The 14,785-nt window shown below is 42.3% G+C and overlaps 1 protein-coding gene across 1 annotated transcript; it reads right to left on the minus strand.

The window, feature by feature from the left end:
- Window positions 1-287: 287 nt before the first annotated feature.
- LOC123143627 (synaptotagmin-5) lies at window positions 288-11,187 on the minus strand. The gene is made up of 13 exons (XM_044562565.1): window positions 10,882-11,187; window positions 8,863-8,967; window positions 8,658-8,708; window positions 8,405-8,525; window positions 6,547-6,668; window positions 5,763-5,864; window positions 5,610-5,684; window positions 5,453-5,532; window positions 5,221-5,371; window positions 4,925-5,155; window positions 1,772-2,044; window positions 1,589-1,702; window positions 288-619 (listed from the first exon to the last, which is right to left on the minus strand). Exons 1-13 carry the CDS (start codon window positions 10,984-10,986, stop codon window positions 461-463), a joined length of 1,689 nt encoding a protein of 562 aa, XP_044418500.1. The 5' UTR covers window positions 10,987-11,187; the 3' UTR covers window positions 288-460.
- Window positions 11,188-14,785: the final 3,598 nt, after the last annotated feature.

A 14,785-nucleotide genomic window follows, 5' to 3' on the forward strand; every position in this document is an offset into this window, starting at 1 on the left:
AAAATCATATTTTTTCTTAATCTGTGAACTCTTTCTCAAATTCACAAACATTTCTTTAGTTCCTTAATTTTTTCCAAATCTATCAAACAAAAAACATAACGAACGAGCAGCAAGTGAACGAACAAGAAGAAATAACGACCCGAGTAACCAAGCAAACTTCTTTTTTTGGCGACCCACGCGAGCAGCAGCTCCGCAGGCCAGAGAGTTGCACGCGAGCGCCAGCACCGTTCGAGTTTTTTTTTTCTTGTTTCTGGACGAAAACGCGACTTTAGATAGATCCGGACATATGTAGAACAATATTTATGACTAATCACAAAGTGGTCTCTATACACGGTTACAACTTACAAGACCCAAGCGGATCCGTGTATTGAAAGGCTAATATACAGGCATCGTAGAGGAAGAAGCAGTCTTATCGTGTGAAGTTATGCAGGCCTTTTGCGTTTTCTCGAAAAAAAAGGTTTCACTGGTCCCTGTCCCGATCACGGTAAATTGGCTGTGCCGTCCACTTGAAGTGCAGGTTCAGCTTTCCAGATTTTGCACCTTGCAGCACATATGTATCTTGGAACTCGCCTTCGAGTATCGCTCTGGTAAGTGTCAAGATGCATCTCCCTATGTAATCCTGCAATTTCAACGGATAAGGAGTTAGTCTGAAAAAACAGAACCATAGATCTTATCAACAGGTTTGAGCTTATTGATAACGAGTTTAGTTTGAGAAAACAGAACCATAGATCTGATCAACAGCTTTGAGCTTACAGGGCACAAAATTAGCTCAAAACCACACATGGATTTTTAGTGCAGTATACTCGGGCCAAAACTTCACACATCTTATTGCTACTACTGGAGGGTAAAGTTTTGAGCTAGTAAGTTGGACTAAAGACTTTTTTCTGAAAAACACAGTATAAACGCAGACGCTCACAAACATGCACATACATTCACCCCTATGAACACATGCTCCCCCACCCTACCCCTATGAGCACCTTCGAGAGACTGAGCCGGTGCATGGTTCAAAACCTATCAGGACCATCTACGTGTGTAACACCACGCCCAAATGCCATGGTAATGCACTTGGATATATGCACAAAAATCTCACCTGTTGTGGCACACACATTGCAAAACCACACAAAAAATTGTATGAGTAAATTAAGGAGATGCTGGTGTACAACCCCCACCTGGCTCAAATCAAATTGTGGTGGCTTTCTTAATTCTTTAATACTCCCTCCATCCCGAAGCAAGTGTCTCAACTTCAGTATAACTTTGTATTAAAGTTAGTACAAAGTCGAGACACTTATTTTCGGACGGAGGGAGTATTTAAAAAGAAACATGGTTCCTTCATTTTATATCCGCACTTTTTTATCCAATGACCAGCATGACAAACCCGTCGTACAATCAGCGTTATGGAAACACATATATTCATATGCCCAGTCAAAAATTAAACGCATATATTAGTATGTTACACAGACAAAACCTATCTGATATAACTATGGAAAGGCAGTAGTAACACAAGCAGGACAATCTCAAAGCCAAACGGAAACAATATAAGGAGAAAATAAGTGTACACGAGCTACACAAGATAAAGACAGAAACACACCTTTCCAAATGTATCATGGTCCCATACTTCCACAATGAGCAAATCATGCAGGGCATCTTCTACTACAAAATCAAATGTCTGATTCCATATTGGATTTAACGTCTCAGTCACAACCTGCAAATACATTGAATCATATGTGGAAAAATAAATAAGAGCAGCACTGCAGATGGAGATAGAGAGTACCCTTGTCTTCTTTTTGGTTTCCCCCTTCTTCAGGTACAGGACAACAAATGGGTCAGCCTTCCCCATCACATCCATTGCTGGTATGTCCTCTGCAGATATAACAGTTACTGAAAGGACTCCTCTCGTAATAACATTTTTCCTCTGGTTGACATCATATCCATTAGATTCCGTCTTGAGGACCTTTTCCAAAGAAGTTAACTGGATCTGACCAGCAAAAGGATTGGAAACCCCTTCTTGTTTCTCAAAAGGGTAGTACAGGAGCTCTAGGTGGACCTGAAGAGTGAACAAATCTTTAGCCTCTCCACAAGAAACCCAACAGAGATATTTTCATGATGATATAATTACAAAAAATGAAGAGTGAACAAATCTTTAGCCTCTCCATAACAAATCTTTATCACCATCTTTAGCCTCTCCATAACAAATCTTTATCACCACAGCTTAGGGGATTATGTCCCGGTATATGATACTCCCTCCGTTCACAAATATAGATGTTCTGGATATTTCAATATGAACTACATACGGGCTGAAATGAGTGAACAAACACACTAAAACGTGTCCATATGCATCCGATTCAGAAAGAAGTTAGAACATCTTATATTTGTGAACGGAGGGAGTACTTTGTTGTCAATATTGATTGGCCAAGAGAAGCAAAGCCAAGATGCGTGATGATTAGTACTCTTTGATTGTTAACTTGGTAGGTGAGAACAACGTCTGATGATTACTACTCCCTCCGTCCCATAATGTGAGACGCTTTTTGACACTACACTAGTACTCCCTCCGTCCGGAAATACTCGTCGGAGAAATGGATGTATCTAGACATATTTTAGTTCTAGGTACATCCATTTTTATCATTTTCTCCGACAAGTATTTCCGGACGGAGGGAGTATCAAAAAGCGTCTTACATTATGGGACGGAGGGAGTAGTAAATTAGTTTCTTTATTAAAAGAATACCAATGGTATTGCCGTGAAAATGAAGCTCTGATGCCTCTACTCTAAGAATCACTGTATTCAGAAGGAAATTATGGATAATATTGCAACTATAAATACCCATCATACTAATCAGCAGTCACCTTTCCTGCCAGTTTAGGCATTAAGGAAATAAAGTTGACAAAAATTGTAAGTGTATATCTATACTCCTATATTATATATACCAATAGAATATTAAATCAATCACATGTACATAGTTTTTATCATCTATGCCACTGGTTAAGTCTCACTACTCAGTTTTGCCACTAAGAATTTCAACAGCTCAAAAATGCCATCGCTTCGTTAGGTGCATGCTAAAAAATGCCACTGGACACCTTTACTGTCAGCTCAAATCTCGTTTGCCATGTTATAATGACCAGAATACCTATAGACCAACATGTCAGCTCTCCCTCTATCTCACTACAATAAAGTATGGGTACCACTTGATCCCAACAGCGTTCTTATTTTCCTCTAAAATTATTCGCTTACTTACTCCTGACAAGTGGGGTCCACACTTATCATTGTGAGATAGAGAGAGCTGACATGTGGGTACAGGGGAATTTTTGTCATATAACATGGTCAATGAGTTTGACCTGACAATAACGATGTCTAATGGCATTTTTGAGCAAACATCTAATGAAACGATGGCATTTTTGAGATATCTAATGGCATTTTTGAGCAAGCATCTCACGGAACGATGGCATTTTTTAGCAGTTGTAATTTCTAATGGCAAAACTGAGCAGTGGGACACAACTAGTGGCATAAATGATAAAAACCCATTTTAAAAATATTTATACCGACAAATAAGCTGAAATAGAATATTTTTCTTAGATACAAAATTGTGATAAATTGTTGACGTAAGTTTCTCTACCCTTTTGGTACTGCTCACAAATAGGAAAACTGCGAAATATGTATTTGGGGCGACTTGGTTCATTGACAATCTCGATAACTTGCTAGACAAATCTAATACACTCTGAATTTTTAGATTTAACTGAATTATAGTGTCAATGTCGCTGAATATCGGCGACATAATACATTTTCCTAAAATGACGATCTCAACACACACACACACACATGCACATACCACACACTGTCATCGCTACACGTACACATTGACGAAGTGTATACTAAACACAAACATTGTGATGCTTGAAAATTTAAGTCACTACTAACACCTGATAGGCATATCAATCTAGGTTTAACATCTTCCATGTCACCGACACGTATTGTTTTCTTGACAAAAATGACGTACTTTTCAATGATAAGCAACGTACTCACGTGTGTAATGATTTACTTGTAATCGTAAAAGAAGTAACGAACATTGACAGCCCAAATATATCCTAAATAACATATTTATAGGCTTTATGAAGTCTTAACAGCTCAGTTCCACTCATAGCTAGAAGACTCTAGAAAACACTGCGTAAAGGTTAGGGAAAATATGACTTACGGACCAAGTTATCTAGAATGTAGTAGAAGTATGTGGAGGGAGTCAAAATTGGATTTGACTTCTGTTAACTTCCTGGCAGAGCCATGAGTTGGTCGTGAGATCTTATGGGTTTCACCTCTAGCCTACCCCAACTTGTTTGGGACTAAAGGCTTTGTTGTTGTTGTTGTAATTTCCTGGCAGAAAATTTGAATCGAACCAAGGACATAAGAGAAGGGAGAGATAGCAGATTAGGCTGACAGCACCACGCTGTCGTCAGTTCAGGCAGTGGCGTCGTCAGACAAGAAGACCAAATTTACCAGGCAGCAAGGCCTGCTTGGAAAGCGGGCAGAGCAGGTGAGACAGTGGATAAGGATGACCCGACCCAGTGTTCCCAGTGTCAGGCATGATATGACCGGAGGTCATCTTCGTCGTCCAGCTAACTGGTGGGGAAGGGCAAACAGTGGATGCTTGGAGTAACATTCAGAAAATGCTAGGAAGATGGGTTGACAGGACTTGGTTATATCAACACCTCACTTAAATCGCTTTCTTATTTTTTATCAAAATAAAAAATAAATGAACAGCAAAAGTGGCAGGATATGTTCCTTACAATCTTACACTGAGAATCATCGTACTAATCAGCCACACATTCATAATGGTAAAAAAGAAATAACAGGAAACCATGACAGCAATGATGGTTTCACCACATATTATAACTCCGTATATGGAATAGAAAAGTTATGCTGAAAAGTGTAACAACTGACCTGACCACGAGGTTTCTTATCACGCTGAATTTCCAGGTCTTTCACAAGTTCCAACCAAACATCCTTGACCTTTCCAGGCATAACATCCGATAAGTCTACTCGAGCGCAGCCAATAATCTCTGACGGCTGGAGCCCTTCGTCGTCGTAAATTTTCACAGTCAGGTGCTGGGTAGACGAGTCCTCCACCACAAATTCATAGTGTTCATTCCAGATGGGGTTCAAATCATTGTTCTGCAGCACAATATATGTAAGGATATATCTTCTTTGATTTGACCAGATGAGCACAACTCACTTACTATTGTTTTGCTTTTCTTCGTTTTTGCACTCAGTGGACGTATGTATAGCACAGCAAAAGGGTCAGACTTCCCAACGAGGTCCTTGTTCTTCAAATCCCTAGCTTCCACAAGTTTTACTTCTAATAATCCAACAGGTTTTAGCTCCAGATCACTGAAAATAGCAGGCCTGTTATCACTACTATGGAGACAGGCATGTAAGTTATACTCCCAAATTATCAAAGCAGTTAATTACCTATAATCTCCTGGCACAATGGGAACAATTATGCGATTAGGCCATGTCAGTGTGTCCTCGATGGTATCACGTATTGTTCCCTGAATTGTTTCTTGATCTGAGATGTGCTAAACAGTATGTATAATGTAGTTTAGTTGATAATGTACGGTTACCAAACCTCAATTGCATCAGAAATTCCAGGAATTGCTGTCATTTCGCCACCAACAACTTTGAGGGTAAAATCCACCTTGCTCTACAGTCAAATCAATGAAATCATGCAACCTGTGATTTTTTTCCTCAAGATCACAAGATTGGATAGAACAGATAATACCTTCTCTCTCAAAGAAACGCAAACAGCTCCAAAGCATGGGAGTTCGGCTACCAGAGGCTTAAAGAGTAGCCGTAGTGTGCCTGTGAATCCAATATTTTTCACCTAGAGATGAAAGGACTTGGAGAAAGATAATTAGTACTCGATATAAGGTTATACCATGGTGCAAGAAAAACTAATAAGAAGCCAAGGTTAATGTGTAGCATTACACAAAGTAAAGCTTCAGTGATGAAACTTGTAAACTGAGACAGTGTTCTTTCTTTTCCCTTCCAAAAACTGAACCAATAGTACTACACACATGCATTTCTAATTGAAGGAAACTGAATCTTCAAACTGCAATTGATAGGACTAAGGCCCTTCCCAGTGCTCCATGGTGTACAGGTGCTAAGGGTGCCACATAGGCAGAAAAATGATGTGGCAAAGCAATTAAAGAGGAGAGAGAACATTATAGTGACCCCAAGAAGAACCAATGCTAAGCACATGGACCTATGCAAAAAGTCTACCAACCAATACATGAAGGAGTTTTGTCACTAAACAATTAAATAAAGGAGGCTTAGCTACAAAAGCTAAGCACCGATGCATTGGGGACATTTGTTGCTAAGCATTTTAATGCACTTAGCACCCCACTTTAGCACCAGTGCATTGGAGGAGGTCTAAGTACAATTGGTACTTGCTTTTTTCTTGACAAACAATGAGGGTACTCCATAGTAAGATAAGATCATGTTTGGTACTGCATGGTACTATAAAAAATCTGTGTTAATTTCCATTTGCAACATTTGTAAGTTACCTGTACAGGAAGTGAAATTCCCAGAGTTGTTTGAATGTCAAGTACTATGTTGGGATTACCATCCCACTGCATATCAAGCTCCATAGTAATACCAGCAATGTCGCTATCCAGAATTTGAACTCCTGAAAAGTTTTGCTAGAATGATCAACAAAAACCAAGGATGTTTATTTGTAGGAGAACATCAACCATTGTAACATAATTTCGATAAGAGGCAGCAAATCATCGTAAACCTATACTGAAGCATGAGATGTCTTATTTGATTATATGAAATGATTTGAGATATGCAGGATACTTCAGGTCTTTTTTTCCAAATAAAGAAGTATCCAGGACGTACGATGCAATAGCAAAACAGGGCATTCTGGCCTGGGCATGTGTAAAAGCTGAGCACAGAGCTTTGGTTCATGGTGCATGAAAAGATTTATTGCTAAAACAGGAGTGCAAACAAAGATTATGATTCTCTTAGCGGGTTTGTTTGGAGAAACAAAGCCATGCAACAATGCCAAAAGCCTTATGTACAATGACAAGAGTGAACATGTTAAAATTGTTTCACAGAGCTACAAAAATTATCAATCAAATCATCTCATCACTTTCCAACTAAATGTCTGGTCATAACTGGTGACACAATCACTCTACATATCTAACCCCGGGAAATCATCCCCTCTTGTTTCAACTCCAGCTCCATATTATCATTTTTTTAACAAGATAATGCCGCCACTCTACTTATTCCTCCCTCCTCCAACATTAGTCGGGCAGCAATTCTCAGAAAGGCACCCCCAATGTGATATGTACAAATTATGATGAGCTTGACACAGATATACTACATGCAACCTCCTTTTTTTAAATGAGGCAAAAGACTTGCCATTTTCTTTAATTAAGAAGAGAGTAAGAGTTGCCCGGTTAACTCGCAGAAAACCGGGCTAAATCCATTACAACCCAATCCATATTACAAAGAACATGACACCACCGGCCGACCTGGCCACCAACGTGAACACCACAAAGCAACGTACATTTTAGAGATGCAATCCTTATGACACAGTTGAGTTTTCCAACTGTCATCATAGATAGTATTTGTTATAATGCAAGCATTAGTTAAAATCACATGCGACCTAAGTCGTCATTTACCCAGCAATTGGAAGCTCTACAGAACCTGTCATATCAGTTCAAAGACTAAGTGCCTATTAAAGAGAATTATTTGGAGTATGCCTGAGTCTAGGAGCGTAGATTATATAAATACAAAGGAGCGAACAACTACCACCTGCAGCCAAACAAGGGCACAAGGGGTTGGGGTGGGGGTGGGGGTGGGGGTGGCATAGAAAGCCAAATGACAATGTGTTGCTTCATCCTTCCATTGAAAATGAGAATTAAGTCGTGGCCGCTTTCTTACTAGCAGTATTGTCCAAAATTTTGAACCAAATTGAACTACATATTTCACTTACGGCTACTGTATCAAAAAAACATAGCCAAATCAAACAAAATGTTAGCAAACAATAAATAAAATAATTTCTGGCTGGCAATTGATGTCCTCTCCCAGCCTTCTTGAAGTAGATAGTGAACCGTTCTCTTTGTAAGTCGTTTGACAACATCTAGGCATACTTTACTCTCTTGTAAGTGTGGCACTCAAATTTACATGGTGAAAAGGGCACGCTTAAGAGAATTAATTATGTCTCTTAAGAGAAAAATCTACTATGCATGGGGATAAGTAAAGTGACGGGACTTGACTCCTTAATTCTTGTGCGCAAAACTAAAGGCTTATCTACGCAAACTATACCATAATATACCGGTATATTATACTGTCCGATACAAAAAGAATGGCATTTATCCATCAACAAACTATCAAGATTTTATAACGATCTCCTACCTGTAAACTGAGGAGCAACAGTACCAAGTGTCAACTTCGAGAAATGGATGGAGGCCAAAATGAATGACTTGTACTGCTCGAATACAGGCTCCACAGAAGATTTTATCAGTTCCGATGCAGCCTACAATAACCACACTTGCCATCCTAAGTAAACTTCCAATATCCAGAACTAATTTATTCAAAGACGCAGTAGGAAAACTCAGTATCTGGTATCAGAACTATAGTAGATACTTAAATGAAGCTGGAATAGCACCTCATTGACAAATGGCCAGATTTTCACCAATTCTTGATTCAGCCATTTAAGCTGTAGAAGTTAAATAAAATAAGGTATCAGTACAACAGTAGATAAGGCCAAGGTCATTCAATCATTTAAGCTATGAAAAACAGAAAACTAAGGTATCAGCACAACATTGGGAAACACCAAGGTCAAAGCTTAATAGAAAGAGAGAAAGGCTCAACTTCTGCTTTTGGGTGAAAGATACCCACGATGGATAGGCCTCAGTAGGAATAAGTGTCTTCAGATCTTGAACAGACAATTTTGAGAAAGATGAAACTGTAGCAGCCTGCAGACAGGTAAAATTATGGTGAGAATTGACCAGTCCACAAACAAGTGTTGCTGTAGGAAGATATTCTTGTCAGCAAAGAATAGTTGCTAGGTTCTCAAGATAATTTTTTCACAGCTCACCAAAATTTAGAAGTGGGAGTGGTGGAACTAAGAGTTGCACAGGGTAGTCAGTAAACCAAAGCATTAATTACTTTAAAAAAAGGTGTTTTCACTTTTTGGAATGCTCATCTCAATGTAAGGACGTATTCAAAGTGCACAATTCAATACACAGTAGTAAGCGTCTTTGTGGACTATATATATTCATTTCCATCAATGGAACTGATTGTGCTATTGACAATCCCTGGGTCAAAACCAATTCATATGCGTATTGCCTAATTGCTGCAACTGAACTATTAATTCATTACCAACCCCAATGTCACAATGAGGATAGTCAGCCCATTTGTCCGGGCTGTCCGGCAACCCCACCCCCCAAACTCAACCCATATGTGGGAGGATTTGGGCCCCTCCGGACCACCACGTTGGACTGACAGTCCGGACCCACAAAAAAACAACAGTCCCATTGAAACTCAGTGGTTTGCCCACCTGGAATATGGTGCGGCAGCCGGCGCGCCAACCAAGGAGCCTACCCCCGGCTATTCAAAGCCGGACGAGGACGCCCAGACCCTAGCCGCCCCCATTTGCTCTCTTTCCACATCCGTCCGCGCCCGTGTCCCCATCCGTGTCCGCATTCCCATCCAAGCTCGTTGTCCGCCGTCGCCATGGTGCGCGGGTGCCGTGATATGGTACGCGCGGTTCTCGGCGGAGTGGCACTCCCAGATCACTGTGAAGGTGCGCGCCGCCGAGGCCCGGCGCATGGCTTGCATTGCGGCTGAAGAAACCCGAGCTCAGAGGAGTCGAGCTCAGACGAGGAGGGAGATGAGAAGGAGGGATGGCGATTGACCCCGCTGACGGGTTGAAGGTGGCGGACACGCAAGCCACCTCGCCCAAGCCGAGGAGGCGGAGCACCTAGCGGCGGCAAGCAATACCGCCTCGTGCAAGCGGAGATGAAGCACCTAGCGGCTAAGCTGAGGCGCGCGGACGCTGCCACCATGGGACCCCATCATCGTGTTCAGTCTTGCGCACAGCACCGCCCCGAGTTACTTGTGCATGCGCATCATGCTGCCGACGACTGCTGGCAGATGCCCTGTACCCCACCAGGCCACCACCTCTCCCGGCGTGCTGCCCGGCGCGTCGGAGGGCGCTGCTGCGGTCGCCGACAACGGCTACAACCTGAGCGTCGGTCATCGTGCAGAATTTGTGCAGCTCGCGGCGGTGCGCACAGAGGTTGACAGGGGCCAGGGAGCCGAGGCACTTAGAGGCCAGCAGGGCCGGTGTGGAGCTGTAGGTTTGGCCAGCGGCGCTGAGGCACGGGGCTGCTGCTCGTGCCGCCTAGCCGTCGAGCAGAGCAGCCTTACGGTCAGAGGTCGGCAAGGACCATAGCCACCTCGCCGGAGGCCTCCATGCCCGCGTCCTCCCCCTGCTGCTAGACGCGTGCCAACTGCTCGTCGAAATGCCCAACTGAGTTAGACCGAATGCAGCTAATGGCGAAGCCGCAGCCATAAATATACCCAAACTGGAAACAACAAGCGTGATTAGGATCAAAGCCTAGTAGCAATTATGGCCCGTATAAATGAACCACCCATGCCACCACAATTAATCCGCATCGCCCAACATGAACAGCAATTGATTTCCAAATCAGCAGCGTTCTAACCCAACATTTCCTAATTTCGAGCACCTGCAGAGGCACAAATTGACGGACCGACCCAGCGGCCAACCGAATCGCGTCGGAATCGGATCACCGTAATCGCGCGCGAGGGGACGAGAAATTGGAAAACGCGAGGAGGCCGGGGGCTGGGGGGTTCGTGGCGCGTACCAGCTGGCGGCGCTGCTCGGCGCGGGAATTCTCGATGCGCGCGAACGCCATGACGACGCCGACGCCGAGCACCAGCCCCAGCAGGGCGCCGAAGAGGAACGCCATGGCTCGCCGCCCTCCACAGCCTCCCGCGTGCCGAGGTGGGCGGTGGTGTTCGGGCCGGATTGCTCGATTGGATGCGGAGAAGGTGCGTGCGCGGAGCAGTGCCGCTCCCTCCCCTTTCCGCCTTGAATTATGTTCCCCTTTCTAGTGGACAACACCTATTCGTTTCTGCTCTGGGATGTGCTTTGCGTAGGGTGTCGACCACGGTGCGGGGCACGTGCCACGCAGATAGATTGGCGGGCGTGGCTGTGGGTAGGGTGTGGACATTTGTGTTGCGTTTAATATTCTGGGTCTGGTTTTGGTTCTTTGCTTGGGGATGGGGACGGAATGGACCAGATGCCCCTCTGTGTGCTTCCTATGGCTTCCGCCGTTCCACCGGAGGCCACGTGCTCCGCCGGAGGGCCACGTGGTGAAGATCACGGGCAAGCTTATAGATTCAACGAAGTACTGTACTCCCTCCGTTCCTAAATATTTGTCTTTTTAGAGTTTTCAAAACTACATACGAAGCAAAATGAGTGAATCTACATTCTAAAATATCTATATACATCCGTATATGGTGATCATTTGAAATCTCTAGAAAGACAAATATTTAGGAACGGAGGGAGTAGTTCATATATCTCTCGTGATGCATGGAATAAATATTCCATTCAGTGGTATCATATCTTCTCTAGTGAAAATGTTATCTGGCGGCCGTTTTCCATTAAAAAAAATCCCCATCGAGCCCTCTCATTGTCAGGATCAAGATCTGAGGATGACAGTTCTCGGATGAAAAATGCACAAAAATCAGGCTGAGTCCTGAGATTTTGAGGGCCGAAATTTAAATACGCTCCACCTTAAAAAAACCCTCTAAATATATAGAGAAAGAAGATAGGGAAATCCTTTTCTGAGTTCGGGTTCATCCGCACCCGCGTTGAATAAAAAAATCAAAACAAATACTAGAAAAATTCAAAAAATTCCTGATTTTTTTCCATGGTAGACAATTTGATACGTGAGGTCCGCCATAAATTTCAAATCATTTGAACAACTGAGCAACTCTCGGCAAAAAAGACAAATTCGGGGTCTGTAAAACAATTTACTGTTCATGTACCGTTTTGACTCGATTTGTCTTTTTTGCTGAGAGCTACTCGGATGTCCAAATGAGCTAATATTTCAAGCGAACCTCGCGCAGTAAATTGTCTACCATGGGAAAAAATTAGAATTTTTTGAATTTTTCTAATATTTATTTTGAATTTTTTTCTGACCAGGTGCAGATGAGCCTGGGCACCGAATCGCTACACCCGAGAAGATATACAAAGTTAACAATGATGGTATCGAAATAAAGAGGGACATATTCCTCTGAAATCGTGTTATCAAGGTGGCTAGTGGATGCAATGCGGTCTCCTCTATGCGACTCACTTCTCGGTGTAGTTAGTTAGGTATTCTTTTTTCATTTCCAGTTTCCTTTTTTTCGCAAAACATTTCCAGTTTTCTTAACTGCATTTTAGGGATATCAAATGTATTTGTTTGCTAGGACAAGAATGCAAGTATTTAGATTAATTGGTAATTTTTGTCTTTCAATACTAACTTGCTTAAAAAGAAAGAAAGAAAACATTTGTGTTGAACCAGTGCGCTATTTTCATTTTTAATGGAATGCAAATTATTTTTCCATTGAGAAAATGGAATGTTAATTTCTGCTCCTTTTTTATTTTTTATTTTCTGAAAGGAACACATAAGCATTCCATTATAAGGCAAGCTGGACTCGCCAGCAACAAGGATTTTTACATCCCTGGCGAGTGGATCGAGCCATATCTCATAGCTTCTCTGCTCCATACTTACACCATGAGTAGCTAAACAGTGGAAGGCTATTGTTGCCTAATTGCCATTGGAAGTGTAGGATTTTTTTGGGCAGGGGTAATCTCCATAGTTTCTTCCAAAAAGTGATCTGACACACTGAGCATCCTGACTTGATGACGAAGCTACATCATGTGCGGAGTTCTTGGCTTGTTTGTCTAGTACTACTTGATATGCAGATTTTCTTTTATCGAGAATTTACCCTTTTTATTGAAATGACAGGTTGTTGTGTCTACAACACCCTCTTGGACCGGGATTTGTAGGATTACCTGTACATCTTCTTCGTTAAAAGTTTGTCGGGGCAGTTGTGTATTCCATGTGCCAGCGGTACGGTCAATCAAGTCTGAAACCTTAGTAATAACATGGCCGCCTTGCTGAGTTGTTACACTCCTAGGGATGCCCCTTGTAGCTAGGGGTCCAACCATATATTGATAGTGCATCCATCTCCTACTCTCCATGTGATTCTGCTTTGTACCACTTGTGCTCCTTTCAAAATGCTTCTCCAACTGTATGAAATGACATCCCTTAGCCTCGCTTGTAGCAGATTCTGGTTTGGATAGTATTTGGCTGCCAACACCTGTGTGCACAAAGATGTTGGATTTTGTAACATTCTCCAAGCCTGTCTTGCTAGCATAGTTAAGTTGAAGGAGTATAAGTCTCTAAATCCCAGGCTCCTGCCCCCCCGGGTCCTTTTTGGGTTTTGTCGGCTTGTCTCATCCAACCCAGTGGAGTTTATTTTCTCTATCCATTTGACTCCACCAAAACCTCCCAATCATTGAGCTGATATCCTCACATAGAGATTTCGTAAGATCAAAATATGCCATTGCATAAACAGGGATTGCTTGCGCTACAACTTTGATAAGGATTTCCTTGCCGGCTTTCGACAACATTTTTTCTTCCCCCTTTGTATCCCTTTCCATACTCCTCCCTTGATATACTCAAAAGCTTTGCCTTATGATTTACCAATATAACATGGTAGCCCTAGATATTTTCCAGAGAAGCCTTCAGTAGCAATATTGAGTTGATTCATCAGCTCTTCTTTGTCCTCCTGCTTTGTATTCTTGCTAAACAAGATGTATGGCTTCTCCTTCTTTATAACTTGGCCTGATCAAGCTTCGTAAAAATTCAGGATTTGATTCAACTCATGAGCACTGTTGGCATTTGCTTCCAGGAGGAGACGTGAGTCGTCTGCAAAAAGAAGATGACTCATGCTTGGGGTTGTTCTAAATGTTTTGATTACTTTCAACCTCCCATTCACCTCAGCGTTTTGTAGCATGGACAAGAAGCCCTCGGCACATAATAGCAATAGATATGGAGAAAGGGGGCCACATTGGCGAAGCCCTCGCTCGGGAATAATTATCTTTGTGACGTCCCCATGGATTTTGATTTGGTATTTCACCGTGGTGACGCAGTTTCATTACCAGTTGCACCCATTTTCTGTTGAAACCAAATTTCAGCATGATTTCTAGTAGGAACTTTCATTAAAATCGATCATAAGCCTTGCTCATGTCGAGTTTGATGGCAGCATAACTTGCTCTTCCGCTCTTCTTCCTCTGCAAAAGGTGAATCATTTCATATGCTAAAACAATATTATCATATACCATGCGTCCAGGCACAAATGCGCTTTGGTTTGGGGATATTATTCCAGGCAATATATATTTTATTCTGTTGGTGAGTACCTTGGCTATTAATTTGTAGACCACGTTGCAGCGGCTGATGGGTCGTAAGTCGTTCAGTCTCACAGGTGTACGCATTTTGGGATCAGAATTATTATGGTATTATTCCAATCTTCAGGCATCTCAACACCTCTCAACACCTTTGGCACTTCCTTTGTTACTTGTTCCCCTACCGTGTTGTAGAAAATCTTAAAAAAGATTGCAGACATGCCATCAGGTACAGGGGCCTTTAGATCACCAATATTATTCAGGGCAGCTCTCACCTCTTATTTCAGTGTATTCTGCACAAAGCAACT

This window comes from Triticum aestivum, chromosome 6D, assembly GCF_018294505.1.
Source record: "Triticum aestivum cultivar Chinese Spring chromosome 6D, IWGSC CS RefSeq v2.1, whole genome shotgun sequence".
NCBI lineage: Eukaryota > Viridiplantae > Streptophyta > Magnoliopsida > Poales > Poaceae > Triticum > Triticum aestivum.